This window comes from Ziziphus jujuba, chromosome 4, assembly GCF_031755915.1.
Source record: "Ziziphus jujuba cultivar Dongzao chromosome 4, ASM3175591v1".
Taxonomy (NCBI): Eukaryota; Viridiplantae; Streptophyta; class Magnoliopsida; order Rosales; family Rhamnaceae; genus Ziziphus; species Ziziphus jujuba.
This window is the reverse complement of record NC_083382.1, coordinates 32,329,591-32,352,140: the sequence shown is the minus strand read 5'-3', so window position 1 is coordinate 32,352,140 and position 22,550 is coordinate 32,329,591. Positions and strand designations below refer to the sequence as shown.

The window sequence follows — 22,550 nt, the reverse complement described above, 5'->3', positions numbered from 1 at the left end:
GGCCACTTTTTAGCCCGAAAATCTGTTACCTTATCTTATCGCTCTTCCACGTTTTGGAATTTTGGGTTCAACGGCGATAATTGTGATGTCGTACGCAGAAGAAGAGTGGGTAGTGGCAAAATGCGGTGGCGTACAGGAAAGAGTAGGTGGAAATCGCTATCATAAAAAAAGCAAGTCGCTGCGATTCGTTGAAGATCGACATTAGAAAACAGAAGGTGTCAGGTGTCAGCGTCGGAGACTGAAGCTATTTTTATTTTTTTAATTTTTTGATTCAGGTATTAAAAAAAAAAAAAAAAAAAAGAGCAAGAAATAGAAATGTGAGAGAGAAAGAAAAATTCAATTCTTTCACGTCAGGAAATTTTTTTATTTAAATATTCAACGTTCTTGAATTATCGATGGGAAAAAGCTGTTTAAATTATGGCAATAATTGCATTTTTAAATGCAATTTGCGCCCTCACTAACCACCAAGTAATTTCAGAGTAAAAATTAACAAATAAATAAAATAAATAAAAAAAATCAAAATTTGACTTTAACAACTCTGTGTATCAAATCAACGCCATGAAATTTAGATCTCTGTGAAAGAAACCCAATTGAGTTGTGGCCTTGAATGTGAGCTAGAATGGCCGAACTGTTGGTTTGGGTGGTGGTGGTGGGATTGTTTGGTGGGTGCATTAATGGAGGTTGGAGCGCTGAGACGGGTCAGGAGGCTCCGAGGATCCACACGCTGTTCTCGGTGGAGTGCCAGAACTACTTTGACTGGCAAACAGTGGGTCTCATGCACAGCTTCAAGAAAGCCCAGCAACCAGGACCCATTACCCGACTCCTCAGCTGTACGGACGAGCAGAAGAAGACTTACAGAGGGATGAATTTGGCACCAACTCTTGAGGTTCCTTCTATGAGCAGGCACCCGAAAACTGGTGATTGGTAAGTAGTAATGGTATCTCTGTTTTCTTCGCCAGGGCTCTTTTATTGGTTTTGGTCCCTGTTATTGGTTTTATTGGCAATTGGATTATGATGGTTTACTATGCAATCTTTGGTCAGTATTTTGTTGTGATATGTGAGTTAGTTTTGAGTATAATTTGCTTATTATTAACCTTTTTCTGCCTGGGTAAGGACTTGCCATGCAAAATTATTGCTAGTTTTGCATATAACCGAAGTAATAAGATTGGAGTTGTATTGCTAAAGAAACCAAGTAATAAGATTGAAGGTGTGTTGCTGAAGAAAGCAACTAATAAGATTGAAGGTGAATTGCTAAAGAAAGCAAGTAGTAAGATTGAAGGTGTTTTGCTAAATAAAGCGATGATTTAAGAATATCAGCAGAAATATCCGTAGCAGAAGTGATGTAATGTTTAGTTTGAAAGGGATATGCTTAGGGAATTTCTACAATAATGGTTTCAAACGAATATGGATTAGGAACTCGGTATAAATGGTGAAAATTTATTTAGGATGTTTTGTTGTGGTTTTAAATAGACAGTTGATTACGTGGATACTTAGTTTGCTTTAGGGTTATCCAGCATTCATATTGGTAGGTAGTAATACGTTGGTTTTCCTCTTTCAAGCATATTGGTAGACTTAAACTCTAGGGGTTTCCCAGGATTATCTCTTGGCTTCTTCCAAACAGAGTGATAAAATATATTAGTAATTCATTTTTATTTGGTTTTCAGGTACCCTGCAATTAACAAACCTGCTGGAATTGTACACTGGCTTAAACATAGTAAAGACGCTGAGAATGTCGATTGGGTTGTGATTCTGGATGCAGACATGATCATACGAGGCCCAATTATACCTTGGGAACTTGGTGCTGAGAAAGGCAGACCTGTTGCAGCATATTATGGGTACAAACTTTTATTCCTGTTTTCTCTGTTCTCCTAAATAGCTCACATATCGATGCCAACTATGGTCCTATGGTGAACTTTTTAAACATCTGTATGCGGAAGAATTCTCTTGATCCATTGAGTCCCTAGATAGGCCTAACCAAATTTGATCATGCAGGAGCATTTTGATTGTTTTATGGAGTATTTTGCTTGTTATGTCTGTACTTGTCCATGTAACCAACCACATTTTAGTTGTTATCAAAGTTTGATTGAGTTGAGAGGAAGTATTAACTTTACATCCTTGGGATGTTGAAGGGAGAGATAACATTCATGTATCCTCGGTCAAACACTCTCAGATAAAGAAAGGGTCCTATTATCAAAGTTCTAAAATTGGATACATTTTATTCTGATCATACAATAAAAGCATATGATCAATTATTTTGAGGACTGCATATGTATGTGTGTGTGTGTATGTAAATTATTATGAATTTCTGTTTCAGGTACTTGGTTGGATGTGATAACATTCTTGCTCAGTTGCATACCAAGCATCCAGAACTCTGTGATAAAGTTGGTGGACTTTTGGCCATGCATATAGATGATCTTCGGAAACTAGCACCCATGTGGCTTTTGAAAACAGAAGAAGTACGGGAAGATAAAGCTCACTGGGCAACCAATATTACTGGTGACATCTATGGGCAGGGATGGATCAGTGAGATGTATGGATACTCTTTTGGTGCAGCAGAAGTATGATTTCATTTTTCCCATAAAACTTATCCAAATCTACCATTTACCATTTATTCTCATGTGCTTGATAGTGATTAGCTTCCTTTTCCAGGTTGGACTTCGACATAAAATCAATGATAATTTAATGATTTACCCTGGCTACATCCCACGAGAAGGTGTTGAGCCTATTCTTCTTCACTATGGCTTGCCATTTAATGTAGGAAATTGGTCCTTTAGCAAATTAGAGCACCATGAAGATGATATAGTTTATAGTTGTGGCAAACTCTTTCCTGCACCTCCATATCCTAGAGAGGTATGTGAACGAATGATATATGCTTTACTTTTTAGTCGGGTCTGTTTGTGTTAAAAAGCTCTCATATCCCTTTCTGTGGTGCTTGTCCATAATTTTATTTTTTTTTCCTACTAATGAATGATATGTTATAGTTACCTTGTGGATATGCCCTGATTTGGTAAATCATTGAATTAAATATTCATGTTAAGGTTTCAGCCAGTATTTTGAGTTGCACAATTCAAATTGCTCTGTAGGTCTTCATGTTTGGTATTGTTATATGCAAGATTTTTTTTTGCAGGTAAAATTGATGGAGCCTGATGCATATAAAAGGCGTGCTCTGTTCCTAAATATAGAGTGTATAAATACTTTAAATGAGGGTCTTTTAGCACAACATGCTGCAAATGGTTGCCCTAAACCAGTATGGTCAAAATACTTGAGTTTTCTGAGGAGCAAAACTTTTGCTGAACTGACTCAGCCGAAACGTCTTACTCCTGCTAGTTTGCAAATGATGGACGAGAATAGAGAAAAGCCACAGATTGTGGATGAAGAGGAGAAACCTTATCCAAAAATCCACACAGTTTTCTCCACAGAATGCACGCCTTACTTTGATTGGCAGACTGTAGGATTTATGCACAGTTTTAACTTGAGTGGCCAGCCTGGAAATATCACACGTCTTCTCAGCTGTACTGATGATGATTTGAAACAATATAAGGGCCATGATCTGGCACCGACCCATTATGTCCCTTCCATGAGCCAGCATCCACTAACAGGAGATTGGTAATTCTATTTTCTGCCAGCAGATCTTATTTTGTTTCGATAGGTTACCCTGATTTTACCATAAACATGCAGAAATTTGTTTAAAGCATTGTTCCATCTGGTATGTAGCTCCCCTTCCTTGATTCATATTCAAATAATCATGTTATTGTTCTTCCCACGTCAGGTACCCAGCAATTAATAAACCAGCAGCAGTCCTTCATTGGCTTAATCATGCGGTTATTGATGCAGAGTTCATAGTCATTCTTGATGCTGATATGATATTGAGAGGTCCAATTACACCATGGGAATTCAAAGCAGCACGTGGCCGGCCAGTTTCAACTCCCTATGAGTAAGACGAAATTAAGCCTTCCATTTCTACGTCTAGCATGTAGAAACTCAATGTATAATTTTGTCTGTGGCTGCATATGTTTCTGCATCTGTGTGTATATGTGAGTGCCAGCATCTGCATCTGTAGTTGCATAAAGCTCCACCATTTATGTGGGTTGCTCATTTTTCTAATCCATTCATCCTAGATACCTTATTGGCTGTGATAATGAGCTAGCAAAGCTCCATACGCGTCATCCTGAGGCTTGTGACAAGGTCGGGGGTGTAATAATCATGCACATAGATGACCTCAGAGAATTTGCTTTATTGTGGTTGCATAAAACTGAGGAAGTCCGTGCTGACAAAGCTCATTATGCCACAAATATCACTGGTGATATATATTCATCGGGTTGGATTAGTGAGATGTATGGGTACTCATTTGGCGCAGCAGAGGTATTTTGCTTCAACTCTTTTGAGTAGCATTCTAGAACCTATCTAGTAGTCTTTCGTGGTTTTCTACCCAGGGAACTGTGGAGAAGTAGAAACGAAAACAAGAAAAAGAGATCATCATATGCTGAAAATATGCATAATAAGTCAAAAATTCTATAAAATGACTACAGAATCCTTAACAAAGTTCTTATTTTATTCTTTACTACTTACAAGTTGGTTTCAGTGTGGTAATGATTATGGTTTTTCTCCATTTTTCTATGCAGTTGAATTTACGGCATCTCATAAGCAATGAGATCTTAATATACCCAGGATATCCTCCTGAACCAGGTGTCAGATACAGGGTTTTCCACTATGGATTGGAGTTCATTGTTGGGAATTGGAGCTTTGATAAAGCAAAATGGAGGAATGTCGATATGGTTAACAGATGCTGGGCCAAGTTTCCAGACCCACCTGACCCTTCAACACTTCAATGGACCGACAAGCAAACTCAGCAGAAGGATTTGCTTAGCATAGAATGTGCCAGGACGCTGAATGAAGCATTACGGCTGCATCATGAGAGAAGAAATTGCCCTGATCCCAATTCCTTATCCAACTCAAACTCTGGTACAACTAAGGAACCTATTATCATTTCTAGGAAATTTGGCAAATTTGATGAGAATTTTACTGTAGGAAGCAACCATGTGCAAATCAATCATTCAATGGAATCATCCAAACCCCCTACAGGAGATGGGATGTTTAGTTCTTTTAGATTCTGGGTGATTATCTTGTGGGTAATTTCAGGGTTGGGTTTCTTGTCAGTCATGTTGGTACTGTTCTCGGGTGGAAAAGGAAAAGGAGCAAGGGGTAAAAACTATCGAAACAAGAGAAGAACTTCGTATTCAGGATTCATGGATATGAATGGAAGAGATAGGCTTATCCGCAATGTTGAAGCATCTTTATAACGTTCTTTAGGTGGAGTGAAACCTTCTTTGAAAAAGTGACAATTTGCATCAAGGGCTTTACAGAAAGGCAATCCATACTTACACTAAATCTGCTGTGCCAAACCATGTTGCATTTCCTGGAGTCAGTGGTCACTTCAACTAATTGCAAGGGTAGAAATACAAAACTGGGATATCATGGACAAGGGCGTGACTGGTTTATGTCAATATCAAGTAGCAAGTTTTATTCTTGACTTATTTTTCTCCATACCAATTGTATATTTGCGGTACATTTGGTTACGTTGTGGTCATCATATTGTTGTATCCTTGGTGTGCGGAAGCTGTACTGCTTATATATTTGATTCCAATTTTGGGAGAAAAAAAAAAGAAAAAAAAAAAGAAGAAGATTATTTCTTTTCTTTCTTTATTGGAAATTGAAGTTTAAAAGGTTCACATACATTTCATTTTCATGAAGTTTTATAAGACCCAGCTCTTATTATGGTGGGTTACTGTTCATTGCGATTTAAGTACCAAAAGTTGTGCCAAAACCTATCATAAAACAGGTCCATCAGTCGACTTCAATGTTGTTCATTGGTGAAATACCTACCATCACAAAACAACTTGTAGATTGCAGTTTGGGTCTTATTACCTTCAATCAAAGGTGGGTGGGGTTGGATTTGAATTGTACGGTAAAAGCAAAGATTCTTTTATGATCGTTTTTTAGTTTTTTTGAATTCTTTTATGACAATCATAGAAGGATGGTATTCACATTTAGTGATATCAAAATGTTATATTTTATCATAATACATAAAATAAAGTTTCAGATATTATTCTTAGCATTACTCTGTAGTATTGAAAATAATTAGATTATGAGAATTAGTTTTACTCCATTTAGTACTCAGCAGGTGCATTGTTGAGGTAAATAACATAGTTCCATCTACACTACCCAACTGAGCTTCATCATTACTACCTATTAAAGGGCACGCAATCCAAAATCCCACCTACAAGTTTTATGTTCCCAATTGATTCAAATTGACAATCAATTGAAGTGTGGCTCAGCATATTCACCCTAACGAAAGCAACTAAATTTACATGTTCAAGAATATATATATATATATATATATATATATATAGCAGCAAATTTGGTAACTAAAATTGATACTAATTAATCAAAAGAAAAAGAAAAAAGTGTCTTGCAATTCGACAGAGTCACATTTCCGAAACCAACCAGAGAAAGTCCACATCGCATACATTTTGCCTTGTTAAGGTTATGTTACAACAACTGGTTGTTTGGCTTGTTACATCTCTACCCTCTACGCTCTAACAACAAGCCAATATCTTTTCCAAAATGTTTGTCCTTAATAATGACAAAATTTCTCCATCAAACACTAAATTTTAGAACATTACTTGAAGCTCTTTTAACCCACTTTCACATCCTAAAAGTAGGTTAATTCAACTTACTTCCCCATTGCTTCGATTATCATCTACTTAATACTGTACGAGGTCGCCAAATAGCATTTCCAACCCCCCCCCAAAAAAAAAAAAAAAGACAAATAGGTGGCCAAATAACAAGCAATAAATAATACTAATAATTATAATAATAGAATGTTCTACAGCTAAGTGTGCATTTCTCTGGAAGACCAGGAATTGGACAGCTCTTTAAATTCAAAGTTAACCCAAAAATATGGACGTTGAAGACTTAGCTTGGCTAGTTTTCAAAATGTGGGACCCATTGAAAGTAGAAAAAGATTGGGGAGCTTCTTCTAAACATGGTTTTGTTGGAGACCCCACACAGAAATTAAAAAAAGAAATGTACCAAAGCTTCTCTTTCTTAGCTCTGCTATAAGACACTTTTCCACAGCATGGACTTTTTGCTTTTTATTTAAATTTCAAATTCAAATGGCTTGGGAGTTGAGGAAAAAGGACTATATAGATAAGTAAGAAGAAGAAAAAAGAGTTTCAAAAGTTTTGGAATTTGGGGAGGTCTCTCAATCACTTACTGCAAAAGGGAAATGGGTGAATCGGCTTGTCTCATGCAGCCATTCTCTTATGTTTCAGGCATTCCAAATGAAGCCAAAGAGGTCAGTTCTTGGAACCATTCATGGAAAACACTAGCTTTACATAAGCTTCTCTTTTCTTTCTGTTTTCTGTTTTTTTTCTGGGGTTACTATTTTTATGTGAATGAATAGTTTTTAGTTAGTTCAAAGTTGAACATGGGTTTGCAGAATTTTGCAGTCTAAAAATGTGCAAGGAAAAAATTTGTGTTACAGGGAAATCCAATTCATGCACTTGGGCAGTCAATCTCATTTGGCAGGTTCATGTCAGAGTCCTTAGCATGGGAAAAATGGTCAACTTTCTCTCACAACCGCTATGTTGAAGAGGCCGAGAGGCATTCCCAGCGGGGCTCAGTGGCACAGAAGAAAGCTTTCTTTGAGGCTCATTACAAGAATATGGCTGCTCGAAAGGCAGCTGCTTTGCTTGAACAAGCAAATGCTGCAGCAGCATTGAACAATGCTGTCCCTGAAGAACCAGATTCTGGAAAAGAAAATTCCACCCAAGATTCACAGACATTGATTTCTAACTCTGAAGCAACCATCCATGGGCATGATTCAAATGTTGAAATGGGTAAGTTTGATAGCATCCAGGTGGAAGTTGCTGATCCGGCAAATGAGAACCCAGTTTTGGTTGAGAACACTGAAAAGGTTGAAATTTCAAGCCAAGCTGTGGATGTTAATGGCCGCAAGGAGGAGAAAGAAACTGAGCTAAGTGGGACAACCCAGATGAGAAAACCTCTATCTAAGGTGATTAGCATTGATTATGTTACATTTATTTTATGAATTTTTGGCCGTGTTATTGATTGAACTTTCATTGTTATTGCAGCGCAATCAAGAAGATTGCTTGCCAATGGGCAAGAAGAAACCAACATTTTCTTCCTCAAAGTCATCATCAATCCATCAGAAAGCAGCTAAAGATGGTTCCAGTAAGGATAACAATATTGCAACCCCAATAAGTAAAAAGCCAGCGCTACTAGACTCTGCAGAGAAGAAAACTTCAACCCCAAAATCACTTCACAAGTCTGTGAATTTCACCCCAATCAGAGAACTTAATAGATTGACTTCAACAGTCATCAGAAAAATTGAGAATTCCAGATTTGGTGCCAATTCTTCCAAGGCATCTAAAGATTGTCAGAGTCCTCTGAGGACCCCAACTATGGTGCTTTCTTGTTTCTACCAACTTCTCCTATGGATTACATTCAAAGTTCAGTTTTTATCTACTTTGCTAAGAAGAATTTATCATTTCTAATTGCAGGTAATTAAGAATGAGATAAAACAGCGTCCCCAAACAACCCCTTATTCAGAAAAGAAAAGGCACTTGAATTTTATCTGAAATTCACAAATGAGTCAAAGAATTTGAATGCTTCTTTATTTTCTTTTCTGAAAATGCTTTTGTTGGATTCTCGACTCATATATAAATTAGTGTATTTCATATGAATTACAGCTCCACAACTCCGCTCAATCCCTCAGCATCTGGAAGCAAAACAGCTGGACCAAAATGGCATTTGCTCCCTACAGAGTAATTTTTTCCTCCTTCAGTACCTGTACAAAATACATTCAATTTGTCTGACACCAAGAGCATTAATATATTTGACAATGAAAAATAATTCCGCTGGAATACATAGTCGCCATTGTATTGCTCATTAAACACAGATGAAACATGATCATCTTCTGGGTTCTGCTTAAAGACTTTACGAAGTCATTGAGATCAAATGGGTGATTCATTATTACAACTTTATAACCAACCAATGCAACTTTTGACACCCCAAGTGATGTGTAATTTCCTTTTGTGCGTACATTTTTAGTCAGATCAAATACGTCCTCAGTAGAGTCCATTCTTTAAATACCTTGTACACGTTATAGCAATAGCTCCTAAAGAATAGAAAACCTTATTCGATTTGCGTTCTCAAATATATTGAGTTTACAGCAATTGAATGAGTTTTTTTTATAGGTTCCTCCTAGCAAGCATGTACTGTGACTTCGAAGGGAAATTGAACTCTTCTGATTTCTTTTTCTTTTTCTTCTCTCTCCCTCTTCTGGCCAGGTGTTCAAACTTTCTCAGTGCCTGCAGAAACAAAGCGCGCTCTCCATTTTCATCCACTCCTTTCAGGTTGAGAACTGAAGAGAGAGCTGCAAGAAGAAAGAAGGCAAGTTCTTTCAAGTCTCTGCCTGTTTATTTATTTCATTTGCTGGCACCATCTGATTACGTCTAAAGTAGCTACTTATCACTGCCTTTCTTACTACTTCCAGAAGCTTGAAGACAAATTCAACGCTAATGAGGCAGAAAAAAATCAAATGCAAACAAAACTCAAGGTTATTCTCTTATTATTACTAAAGCTTTATGTGAATTATGATTTAATCAAAATGGCCATTTAAACTTCTATCCAAAACTAGATGCAGCTTTATGGACATAGAGGAATCTGCAAATGTGAGCATGATACTCTCTAACTCTTTTTGGCAGGACAAAGAAGAAAAAGAAAATGGAAAACTGCGCCCAACCCTTTGCTTCAAAGCCAGGCCGCTGCCTGATTTTTACAAGCAAAGAAAAGCACCGAAGAATGAGATAAAGAGGGTATGGTTACCTTTCATTCTACCTTATGAGTAAGAAAAAATAGTAATGAATTATTATGAGTTGCTTTCCTCCTTTTTGCTTTCAGGTTCCGTCCACTCATCCACAGTCACCAAAACCAAGCACTGATCCCAGTCCCAACAAGATTGATGGTAAAACCTCTCAACCTCCTCATACACCTCTGGTGAAGAACAGTGGCTCCAAACACATCCAGGGAAAGAATAGTCGAACGCATATTCCAACCTTTTCTCTCATTTCACGATCTACAAAGATAACCCACGAGAATACATCTCCAAATATTCAGCTCGGCTAGAAAAATCTCAAGATTTTTGATGTTGACAAAACGGTTATTTGAAGCAACATCCGCGCTGCTGAAAAGCTGTGAGCAACCTCATAAGATATGCATGAAGACAGCATGCCAAAGTGAATCCATGGAGACTCTCATTTGAAATGAGAGCAAATACTTATGTGCATTAGGAGTTCTTTCTGTAATATTGTTTGTAAATTTTTTATCTGAACCAAGTACTACAAGTGTAGAACTTGAATTGTGTGGCATGTAAATGAACTAGGACTTGTTTTGGTGTGTCCTTGAGCGTTTTCTTGCTAGCTCTTTTACTACAAAAAAGGAACTCTCTGTCATGCATGATGAGCATCGAATATATATAAGCTTATGTTTTCCCTTAAGCACATAACTTCAATCAAAATATACAAATCTGAGAAGCAGAATTGGCCCTGTTTCAAACATAAAACTCTTAATATTTAATAGATGTGGTTGAAACGACGGTCAAAAAGTAGGGCTGATAGATTAGATCAAGTCCATTTCAGTTAACAAACAGAGAACTGGGGAAATTATTAGACAATTAAATGTTGCTGATTATCTGTAGCTGTCATGATCAATCATGATTCAGTTAATGCTAGTTTGAAGAGTCACTCTTTGCTAATTTTAAATGCTTACTTCAACACTAGTCTAAATCCATTTCCTGGTAGAAATGGTTGCTTATCAAGAGTAATTTAATTAGAATTTTTTATTTTATTTTATTTATTTGCCTTTGGGTTTGGCTAATAGATAAAAATAGTAAGAGATAAATGCGAGGAAAGGAGGTGGAAAATAATCAATAGAAAAAATAATTCTTCATATTCTTGTAAGCTTCAAAATACAAGAGAAAAAAGGTATTGATTAACATTCTGTACAGTATTTTCTTACAAATTAACTTGAACAAAAAACCTTCTATGAACGCTGACTTTTATGGGAACACAGAGTCTTCTCTTAAATCCAATAACTGAAGAAATTAGCTGTCACATCTCAGAGATCCTTTGTCGTCTTCTCATGCAACAATCCCAAAATTACAAACAGTATTTCAAACCCTTGCATTCTTTGTCCACCTCTTCAAGATATATTGGGTTGGTAGAAGCTTTATATTCCTATAATCCAGTACTTTCAATGCATGGCAGCACAAAACTCCAACAAATTCAAATTTCATGCAGTCACAGGAAACTGTCTTATCTGATGACTTAAAAGTAACTGCGTACTCTCTTTGTTGCCCAAATATACTAACTTTGTACTCCAACAACGGTCCATTCTCAGTACATTGGTTCACAATAATATTTAGACATGTTTCAAATTCCTGCTGGAACAATTCAAATATCTGGGGTGTATAAATATCCCTTGCCTGCTTCAAAAGAATCACATCTCCCATTAGCTTTGGGGGATGTTGGGTCATATCATAGTTAGCTTCCAATTCTTTGTAGTGCCAATCATTCACTACCTTCGCTAGATGCTTTAATAATTGAAGAACATCTGAGTCACATTTTAAGTACTTTTTCAAGTTTGTGGTAAAACTTTCACAAAGTAAAACACTTATTATGTCAGCACAGAAAATATGTCTTCTATATGCCAAGGCCCATTTCTCCCTATCTTCAAACACATCATGCAGCCACTCGTTTTCCCAGAGATTGTATGCATCCAGCATAGCATTCCATGCACTAATGAAATCCTCCTCTTCCTCATGATCAAAAAAGCAACGGCTGAAATCATTAGCAAAGCAACTTGAACCCGCAACCATGTAACCAAGTTGTTTAAGTGCATTTTGGTAAACATGCCATACAGAGATTCGATGATGTGTTTCTGGCAGGATTAAACGGATTGCCTCAGCCACTACTGCATCTTGATCAGTGAGGATGGTCTTTGGCCTTTTCCCTGACATTGCCTCCATGAAAGTTTGAAATAGCCACTTATAAGATTCAATAGTTTCATCATACAGAAGTGCAGCACCAAAGATCACCATTTGCTTATGATGATTTATCCCAATAAAAGGTGCAAAGGGTCGGCAATCTTTATATAGTCTGTAAGTAGTATCCAGGCATACCACATCACCAAAGTCACTGTAGTCCATCACCATCTTAGTATCAGCCCAGAACACATTTGTTATTTGATCATCAGCATCAGGCTGCATAGCATAAAAGAATGAAGAGTTCTTAGATTGCTTGGTTTGAAAATATTGCTGCATTTTTCCCGCTTCTCCTTCTCTCATCTCTCTTGTACGTTTGGAAGGAAGTCTACTTTTGAGATCAATGGGACCGTAACTTCGACCGTCACTATCCTTAACCTTCTTACATATTAAATCTGGGTTAGATTTTGGCTCTATGTTAGAACTATCTACTGAATTTCCATCAACAACTTGAGCCCCCACGAATTTCTTTTGAGATCGTAACATGTGAACTCGACATGCAGCAACAAGCTCATGATTGTGCTTTTCTTCAAAGTGAGTGACACGGTATACACCATCAGGCTGCCGAGAAATGACTAATTGCGCCAAACAGCCAATTCTAGTTTCTTTTCGCGGTCTCTTCACATTCATATCCCTTTTGTCTCTCTGCCGAAATCCTTCCCTGAAACATGTAAACCTTCTGGATGCCACAGCACCATCTATCTTGCTTCTATTTACATAATCTTTCCTAACACTAAAACCTACCCGTCCAGCATATGTATTATAAAATTCATACGCATGTTCTTCTGATTCAAAACCCATTCCAAGTTTCGGTACCCCATGCATCTCAGCATTGTTAGCTAAATCAGCTTGAACTGCCTCAGCAAAAGCCAATCTCTTTAGTGAGGGTAACATGTGAGTTGTACAAGAAGTTACAAATTCATGATTGTGCTTTGTTTCAAAATGACTAACACGAAACTTGCCATTGGATTGGCGCGTGATTGTCATATGTGCCAAGCAACCAGTTCTTGTTTCCTGCCGCGGCTTCTTCATGATTGTATTATGTTTTGCAGGCCGATAACCCTGCTTATAACAAGTGTATCTTCTTGAAACCACTGCACCATTTATCCTACTTTTGTTTACAAAATCCTTTCTAATGCTGAAACCTTCCTTCACAGCATATCTACTATAACACTTGTATGCATGCTCTTCTGACTCAAATTCCACGCCAACTTGAGGAACTAGGTATACATCTTCCTCATCTTTTATGGAGACACCAGCTCGTGATATGTCATCAATGAGAGCATTTGTGCTTTGAGACTCGGGCCCAAACTCAATGTCGATTTCGTACTTGTTAACATGGGAAATTTTTGGTGTTTGACATTCCTCACCATCAACTTCCACTTGACTCTTGTCAAGAGAGGAAGCATTTTGGCTCTGACACTCATGCTCTCCATCCATAACCAATCGGCTATCCTCAATGGAGGAAGATTTGGGGCTTTGACATTCAATCTCGAACTCTGCCTCACTATTAATAACTGCCCGACTCTTCCTGACAGAGGAAGCTTTTGGACACATCAGTTCCACAGCCATGTCCAATCCTGAGGATGCCTTTAGCTTACCATCATCATCATCTTCCTCTAGTGGATAATTTAATGTATCAGGGTCAACACAATCCATCAACCTTCATTTAAAATGGGTTGGGGGGCAATTAAAAAAAAAGAAAAAAAGAAAAAAAGAAAAATGAGAGAATGCAAAAATTAGCAGAATTAGATCGACAAGAGCCACCATTCATCGTGTTTGATTTTTACCATATATGTACAAGTTGAACATATGAACAACTTGAAGCTGGATAACAAGCAGACAGCCTTTCAAAGAGCTGAAAACTTGCTTTTTTTTTTATGGTATTTCATCCTTAAAATGCCAAAGCCTAAACTTAATAATTTTCAATACCCAGTAAAGCTCAACTTGATGGGAGGCCATTAGAATACTCATTTCTACAACCATTATACTAACAGAGGAAACTTTAGCATTTTCATTATGCAAAACTTCAAACTTTCTTATGTTAAATTGAGCAAAACTAAATAATTTGTCAAAAACATTTTCAACAAAGAAAAAAAAAAAAAAAAAAGGGAATCGAAAATGCTAAAAAAGAATTGCCCAAAAATGGGAACATGCAGATAAAACAAGCAAACAAGCACCAGAGTAAAAAAAAAAAAAAAAAAAAAAAAAAAGGAGTAGAGGAGAGGAGGACGGAGTACCCAGAAGACTGACAAGGAAGTACTGATAAAAAGGAAGACGAAATTGGGAAAGTTTCCACTGCGTCTTAAGCGCAAACGCATTTGATGCTCCGGCGTGGAATGAACGGACCAGATCTTTTCTGAAATTGATGATTGGTCGGATAGCAACCGGAAGAATTGTAGAGTTTTAGGGCTTTTTTGGGTGGCTTGGTTCGGTTACTGAATGAATCAGAGGAAAAAGGAAAAATAAAAAAAGAAAAAAGAGTAAAGTTGCCCAGGACAACGGATCACGTGGGTCCTTGACTTCTGTTTTGTCTTGACGTGGCGGCTAATGATTTGCTTGCCTAGTTTTTTTTTTTTTCTTTTTTGGGGTAATAACCTCAGGTTCTGTTTGAAGTGTACTATGACTAACATATTGTATAAAATTTCTTTTTTTTTTTTTTTTTTTTTTTTTTTTTTTTTTTTTTTTTTTGGAAAAAACGAAAATCTATTAACCTCCAACGCCTAAATTACTATGAAATTGAAATATTTAAATATTGATTTTTTTTTAGCCAAAAGAAAATGTTATTTAATTTTTCTTTTTTGACTTTATTGACATCAGAATAATTTATTTGCGTATGACTTTAAGTTTACAAACTATGTACAAATTTTCAAATAATTTTTTTTATTAAAGTAAATATATTAGAAGCACATAAAGAGAAAATATATCAAAAACTAGGGGTGCATAAAAAATTACCAAATCCTTCAAATCGATTCAATCTAACCTAATGAGATTGGTTAATCAAATTTTTGATTGGATTGGTTTTCATTGAGTTCTTCAAAAATCGATTTGGATCGTTTTGAATTGATTTGTAAAGGATCGATTTTTTAAGTTTAAAAACCAATCTATTTATAATATATTTTAAAAAATATATACTTTTATATGTGTCAGTTTTCTATTAGTGAGTCTTCCATTTTCAATACAAATCACATAACAAAAAATCATTTCTAACCATTTAAATTCGGACCATTTACATTGAAAAAACCCTAAAAGAAAAAGTATAAAAAGCTTTCAAAAAAATAACCAATCCAATACAATTAAAAATATATATCAATCATCCAATTCAATTCAAATCGATTTATATTTAATTAGATTGAATTAGATTAGATATATAATTTGGTTTGGATTGGATGCAAAATTTACAAAAATGTTTAAGATCGGATTGGTTTGATGATTGACTAAAATGGTCGGTTGGGGAGTAATGAACACCTCCACAAAAGATTATATAACAAACACAAACAAATACCAATTTAATGCTTTTTTCCTGCACAGGGAAGCAATTAACAACCAAACACCCCACACTAATCATCAAACTCAAACATTTAATTTATTGAAAATGTAGACCATGAACTTCATAATAGAAAGACAGTGAGGTATACAAATTTTAGAAACATACGATATTATGGAAAGGGAATAAGATTTATTTATTTAAGTTTTGGTAGAATAAAAGGAACAAGCTTTGATAAACAATCTTAATTCTTTACATTACATCTCCCCCACTAGACACCAATCCTCATCTACTTCTGCAGGGTCCATCACAAAACCCACGTTACAATAGCTTATTGCATCAGCACCACCACGATTGCCATTTTCATCATCACCATTATTTATCATAATCTGTGCTGTGATCGGCTGAAAGCCCATCACATTAACCAACATACTCATCCACATATCTATCATAACCATCATAGTCATCATCATCATCAGCCACACAATTACTAGACAGCTGATCCAAAAGACCCGAAGCAGAGTAGCCAGAGAAATTCAACCCCTGCCGGCCCCGCCAAGTGACCAACCTATGATTTGAAATGACGTCGCAAGATCTGATCTTTTGGGTCCCTTTTGTCTTGTCCTTGGCCTTGCAAGCCGAGTGCATATGACAGCCGGTGCAGTGAGCCTTGCCACACTTTCCGGTGAACTTGGAGTGGTTGGTAGGCTTAGATGAGACTTTGGTGAACAATCCGGCTGTTGGGGGTGTGTCCAACTGATTGACAAATCTGGTACCGGGTCTGGGGTTCAATGGAGATGGTAGGATCCGGTAGGTTCGAACCATCCCATGTTGGCGACCCTCTCTCTTCATGTTATGTTTGGATAACTTGAAAATGGTTTGAGCTTGAATACAATGACGGTTATGGCTCTGTTTTATAAACTGGGCGTTGGATTTGACTTTTGGACAAAAGAGAAACTTGGGAAGCAAGAAGATATTAGATTGGTGTAGTACGTGTGGACCAGGCCATTAACTAGATTAAAAGTAATAAACAGCTCATCAACTAATTATTAAAAAAAAAAAAATATATCATACAAAGAGAGGATCTTTATGCAGGGGCAGAAGCAGAAGCAGAGCAAGTTCCCCCAAGTAATAAAGAAAAGGGCCACTTGGAGCCCATGTTTAGGCTTTGATTTGGATAATTTTATGTGATTTCTATATAAAAATAGATAAATAAATATATTATATAAAGAAAAGGTCTTGAGGCAGAGAAATTTCCAAAAGGACGCTAGGAAGTAGGAACCCATGTTTATGGTTCGATTTTTTATTAATTTTATGGGGTTTCTTGGACCAAATCACAGTGAGGAAAAATTTTAAAGAATGTTAAGCATGTATATCAGTAAAAAATCATAAGGATATAAAGTGAAATAGGACATAATAGCATTAATTATATGTCTCTGCTCTCCAAGCAAATAGAACAAAGTCACGCTCTAGGTTCGGCATAACTTTGTTTTATAACAATTAGTCCATCAAGCACATTATAGAGACAGATTTCAAATTATACGTAAAGCTTATGATTTAAAAGATTCAAAAATAGTAAAATAAAAATTATGTGCTAAATTTAGTTTCATATATTGGTATTGTGAAATTTTTTTCAATATAAAAAACGAAGCTTGAATGGAAGGGCAGAAGAAAACATGTTATTTAATTTCTTCTTGATGATGAAAAACTAGAATCTTGGACGAAGCAGCCAAATAACCATTGCCTATAAAATTTTCTGTATTAGATACATGGAATTCTTCTTTTAACTAAAGCAATTATATGAGTTCTAACGATTACACTACCTCTCCGATAATAATAACTTAACATTTATGGTATTTACAAGGCAAGAAACACACAAACACAAAAAATCTTAGTCAATAACAAGAATAAGAAATTCAACTTACTGTTAAGTGCCATATTGAAACTATCCAATCCAAGTTGAATGGGAAATAAATCAAATCTTTTTCTGTCGTTCTCTTATCTGCAATCTCTGCTATCTTCTTCCCAACAAATCTCTGATGAAGAGGAAGCCAAATAACAACCTTTCTTTGAAGATTTGTTGGGAGAAGGAAGCAGGCATGGCAGAGAAGATGATCTTCCTTCTTTCGAGACTCTTCAAATACTAACTTTGGCTCAATATATACATTTATATATATATATATATATATATATATAGACAAACTCTTCTGGCCAAAGTATGTTATTATCCAAGTTGGATTTTTCATTCTTGTTTCTTAATTAGATAGAATTCGTAAAGGATATAAACTCCACTCTATTATACATTATTACAAACACCAATACTACCGATATACATCATTACAAGCACTACTGCTATTATTATTATTATTATCAGTATTATTATTAAATACACATTCCACATTATAAACCAACTAATTAATTAATTGATTTTATTTTTTTGGATTGTCCGAACGAAACAAACAATCCAAAAAAACCTAAATTACCATGACATATTTATTTTTTTTTCTTTTTGTTTTTTTGGTGAATTATGACATGATTACTTTTAAGCCAAGGTTGAAAAAATATATACAGATTTGCAAATATCACATAGATATGAACAAATAAAAGAATTTACTATGTAAACCATCAATTATCACATAGATATGCACAAATAAAAGAATTTACTATGTAAACCATCCATATAGCAAATATATAGTTCTGCTATGGTTCTTCTTGTATTTTATAATCAAGTCAGGTAATATTAGGAAATTATCAATTAATAAGCAAATTCCACACTAATCGAAAACCTCAACATTTTTTTGCTAATAAAGTTCGAATCCAACTTATAGATTGGAATGTTGGTGCCTCTAACCATCAGGACTACCTACACGATCTAAGACAACCTCAACATTTATTAATGAAATGCATAGAACATGGAATTTTTTGGTGAATATGTAGACTATGGACTTCATAAAATACTGATTTGTTTTTTTTGGCTGGCTGAAAAAACAAAGTTTTTTTTTTTTTTTTTTTGGTAGATAAACAAAGAGAAATAGTGAATTACAATTTTTTTTTTATTTGTTTTATTTGGACTTCAATTACAACTTCAAATAAAATATACAATTTAAAAAGCATAACACTGTTATGGAAAAGGAATAAGACATGATGAACAATCTTCGGTCTTTACATCACATTTCCCCCACCAGACACCAATCCTCATCTCCTTCTGCTTCGTCCATCACAAAACCCACATTACAATAGCTTATTGCATCATCATCAACATCATCACCACCATGATTACCATTTTCGTCATCATCATGATCACTATTATGTATCACAATCTCTGCTTTGATCGGCTGAAATCCCATCACCACATGATCAAAATCACCACCAGCACATGAACCATCATGCTCATCCACATCTCTATCACCATCATCATCATCCTCCAGCTGATCCAGAATACCCGAAGCAGAGTAGCCAGAAAAATTCAACCCCTGCCGACCCTCCACGACCCTCCAAGTGACCAACCTATGATTGGAAACGACGTCACAAGATCTGAGCTTCTGGGTCCCTTTGGTCTTGTCCTTGGCCTTGCAAACCGGGTGCATATGGCAGCCGTTGCAGCGAGCCTTGCAACACTTTCCGGTGAACTTGGAGTGGTTGGTGGGCTTGGATGAGACTTTGGTGAACAATCCGGCTGTTGGGGGTAAGTCGAACTCGTTGACAAATCTGGTAGCGGGTCTGGGATTCAATCGGGATGGTAGGATGCGATGGGTCCGAACCATCCCATGTTGGCGACCCTCTCTCTTCATGTTATGTTTGGCCAACTTGAAAATGGTTTGAGCTTGAATAGAACGATGGTTATGGCCCCGCTTTTATAATGGGGGTTGGATTTGACTTTTGGAAAAATAAATAAATAAATAAGAAACTTGGGAAGCAAGAAGATATTTGATTGGTGTAGTAGGCGTGGACCAAGCCATTAGTTAAATTGAAAAGTAATAAACAGCTCATCAACTAACTACATAAAATAAATATAGGAAGAAAGAAAGGATATGAGGCAGAGAAATTTCCCAAGTAATTGGCCACTATAGCCAGGATAGAAAGTAGGAACCCTAATTAGGCTTTGATTTTTGATTAATTTTATGAGGTTTCTTGGACTAAATCGCACTAAACCTCAATAATCAAGAATAAGAATGATAGAGAACCAGAACATAAGACAGGAGCAACATCTTATCCCAATAACATAAGATGGAATAATTCAAAAGAATGTTAGCATATCAGTCAACAATCATAACATTATCAGTCAACAATCATAATAAGTTTTAAAGTTAAATAGCGCATAATAGTTATTAACTTTATTTCTCTGCTCTCTAAGCAACTACACTTTTAGGACCAGGCCTTGAATCCGCTGGTCATTACCATTTGGACCGTTCCAAAAGGACTGTTTTGATACTTTTACCCAAAAAAATAAAATAATAATAAAATAAAATAAAAAATCCATAATCACATTACCATATTTAATGAAAATATTTTGGACACACTTCAAAGTCCATTTAAAGTATAGTTTGGAAAACTCATAAGCTCTTTCTGACTAAAGAAAATAGTGATAGTAACTTCCTTTGTCACTTTTGTTTTCTGGATGAGAAGTGGAGTGTTACACGCAGGGCACCTTGACATGTTGATAAAGCTTTTTTGGAAGAGGTGTTTAGTGCTTATGCACTTCAAAATTTAATGATAAATAAGGCTTTGTTTTTGGTGCAAATTCACAATGTTCTCCTTGTTTGTATGACTAAGAAGGTGGGTGTTTCAATTGCATCCTCAAGATAAGGCTTCGATTTGAATAATTTTATGTGCTTTCTATACTAAAATAGATAAATAAATAAATCGTATAAAGAAAAGGTCTTGAGGCAGAGAAATTTCCAAAGGACATTAGGAAGTAGCAACCCACGTTTAAGGTTTGATTTTTTTATTAATTTTATGGTGTTTCATGGACCAAATCACTATGACCCCCCATAAGACAGAGACCAACATCTTCTTCCAACAATAATATTATGGAAAAATTTTAAAGAACGTTAGTATGCATGTCAGTCGAAAATTCTAATGATAGTGAAATAGGACATCATAGTTATTAATCATATTTCTTTGCTCTAACAAACAGAACACAATTACACAATAGGTTCTGCACAACTTTGTTTGATAACAATTAATCCATCAAGCTTATTGTAAAGACACCTCGCAAATTATACGTAAAGCTTATGTTTTTAAAAGATCCAAAAATTGTAAAACAAAAATTATGTGCCAAGCTTAGTTTCATATTTTGGTATTGTGAATCTTTTGCCCTATTTTCAATAAAAAAAAATAAATTGAAAATTGAATGGAATGGAAGAAGAAAAGGAGTTATTTAATTTTTTTTGATGATGAAAAACCAGAATCTTGAACGAAGCAGCCACATAACCATTGTCTATAAAATTTTCTATATTAGATACGTGTAATTCTTCCTTTAACTAAAGTAATTATATGAGTTATAACGATTACATTACCTCTCCGATAATAATAACTTAGTATTTATGGTATTTACAAAGCAAGAAACAAAAGAACACAAAAAATCTTAGTCAATAGCATGAATAAGCGAATTCAACTTACTGTTAAGTGCCATATGGAAACTATCCAATCCAGGTTTGCCATTCTCATTCTCTTCTTTTCTGCTATTTCTGCCACTTTTTCCCGGGAAAATCTTTGATAAAAAAGAAGCCAAATAACAAAATCCTTAGGAAGAACCAGCCAAATAACAACCTTTGTTTGAAGATTTTCTCGGAGAAAATAGCAGGCATAGCAGTGAAGATGAACTTTTTTTTTTTTTTTTTTTTGAGACTTTCCATATACTAACTTTGGGTGTATATATATATATATATATATACACTCTTCAGGCCTAGGTATATTATTATCCAAGTTGGATTTTTCATTCTTGTTTTTTAATTAGATAGAATTCTTAAAGGATGTAAACTCCACTTTATTATACATTATTACAAACGCTACTATTAAGATATACATTAATACAAATACTACTGCTATTATTATTTATTAGGATTATTGTGAGATACATATTCCACATCATAATTAAACCAATTAATTAATTAATTTTCTTGATTGTCTAGGACGAAACAGAGATCTTAGCATTGTCCTTTGCCTGGCCATTGGTGGCACACTGGCACTGGCGGTGAACCATCCTACATTCTTGTTTTATTTGATTTTTATTTTTGGAGTACACTCTCTTAATTAGAAAAGAATTCTTAAAGCATAAAATTAAACTTATACTTAAATTTTCTCACATTATTAGAAAAGAATTCTAATTAACCTCCTTTTTAGATTTTCTACAAATTATATATTAAAAAATGGAATTTTTTTATTAGTTAGTAAATTATTATATTTAATATTTATTTTTTAGTAGGCTACCGTAAATAATATTATTATTATTATTAATTATTTAACCAGGAGACATAATTTAAGTTATATTTTTTAAAATTCCTTTTTGAAAGAAACAACTAATAGAGAATCCCACTTAGAAAACACTTTCCACAAGAGTAAGTTGTATATTATGCAGATAGACGAGTCCACGAATGAAAGCCATGGCTACTCTCTTTGCTTCACGCACTTCCCCTATCTTTCTCTCTCTTTTCTCTAGCGTCGAAAGAAAACCCATAAACCTAAACAACAACAAGAAATCTTCTCTGCGATCCCTCTTTTCGCCTCTCAAAAATCTTAGAACGATTATTTGGCTTCTTTACATCCTGAAGAAGTCCAAAATACTGGTTTGTTGGTCTTGGTATTAACCAGGAAAGCTAAATAATCTGTTCATGAAAGATTACTGAGAGGTGAAAAGGAGATTGTAGAGGAGAGATTGATATTGACGAAGATCATTCATTATTATATGATGAGTTGGAACATAGATGTAACATA

The 22,550-nt window shown here is 35.4% G+C and overlaps 5 protein-coding genes across 6 annotated transcripts; 2 read left to right on the top strand and 3 right to left on the bottom strand.

The window, feature by feature from the left end:
- Window positions 1-224: 224 nt before the first annotated feature.
- Window positions 225-5,699, top strand: LOC107415253 (peptidyl serine alpha-galactosyltransferase). Its single transcript, XM_016023549.4, has 8 exons — window positions 225-924; window positions 1,665-1,835; window positions 2,315-2,558; window positions 2,650-2,850; window positions 3,128-3,606; window positions 3,770-3,934; window positions 4,119-4,362; window positions 4,623-5,699. Exons 1-8 carry the CDS (start codon window positions 620-622, stop codon window positions 5,298-5,300), a joined length of 2,487 nt encoding a protein of 828 aa, XP_015879035.3. The 5' UTR covers window positions 225-619; the 3' UTR covers window positions 5,301-5,699.
- Window positions 5,700-7,133: 1,434 nt separating this feature from the next.
- Window positions 7,134-10,603, top strand: LOC125421783 (protein WVD2-like 7). Its single transcript, XM_048471272.2, has 9 exons — window positions 7,134-7,357; window positions 7,547-8,077; window positions 8,157-8,489; window positions 8,586-8,644; window positions 8,775-8,849; window positions 9,375-9,477; window positions 9,581-9,643; window positions 9,792-9,902; window positions 9,988-10,603. The coding sequence occupies exons 1-9, from the start codon at window positions 7,289-7,291 to the stop codon at window positions 10,210-10,212; spliced, it is 1,569 nt and encodes a 522-aa protein (XP_048327229.2). The 5' UTR covers window positions 7,134-7,288; the 3' UTR covers window positions 10,213-10,603.
- Window positions 10,604-11,015: 412 nt separating this feature from the next.
- On the bottom strand, window positions 11,016-14,585 carry LOC125418147 (protein FAR1-RELATED SEQUENCE 5). 2 transcript variants are annotated; one of them, XM_060816519.1, is made up of 2 exons: window positions 14,368-14,585; window positions 11,016-13,790 (listed from the first exon to the last, which is right to left on the bottom strand). In XM_060816519.1, the coding sequence occupies exon 2, from the start codon at window positions 13,784-13,786 to the stop codon at window positions 11,258-11,260; it is 2,529 nt and encodes an 842-aa protein (XP_060672502.1). In that variant the 5' UTR covers window positions 13,787-13,790; window positions 14,368-14,585; the 3' UTR covers window positions 11,016-11,257. The 2 variants fall into 2 exon arrangements, with proteins under 2 accessions (XP_060672502.1, XP_048328588.2); XM_048472631.2 differs by having other exon boundaries at window positions 11,016-13,746.
- A 1,105-nt stretch (window positions 14,586-15,690) lies between these two features.
- On the bottom strand, window positions 15,691-16,685 carry LOC125419951 (uncharacterized). Its single transcript, XM_048466477.2, has one exon. The coding sequence runs from the start codon at window positions 16,464-16,466 to the stop codon at window positions 16,035-16,037; it is 432 nt and encodes a 143-aa protein (XP_048322434.1). The 5' UTR covers window positions 16,467-16,685; the 3' UTR covers window positions 15,691-16,034.
- A 1,913-nt stretch (window positions 16,686-18,598) lies between these two features.
- On the bottom strand, window positions 18,599-19,916 carry LOC107415210 (uncharacterized). The gene has a single exon (XM_060816531.1). The coding sequence runs from the start codon at window positions 19,403-19,405 to the stop codon at window positions 18,782-18,784; it is 624 nt and encodes a 207-aa protein (XP_060672514.1). The 5' UTR covers window positions 19,406-19,916; the 3' UTR covers window positions 18,599-18,781.
- Window positions 19,917-22,550: the final 2,634 nt, after the last annotated feature.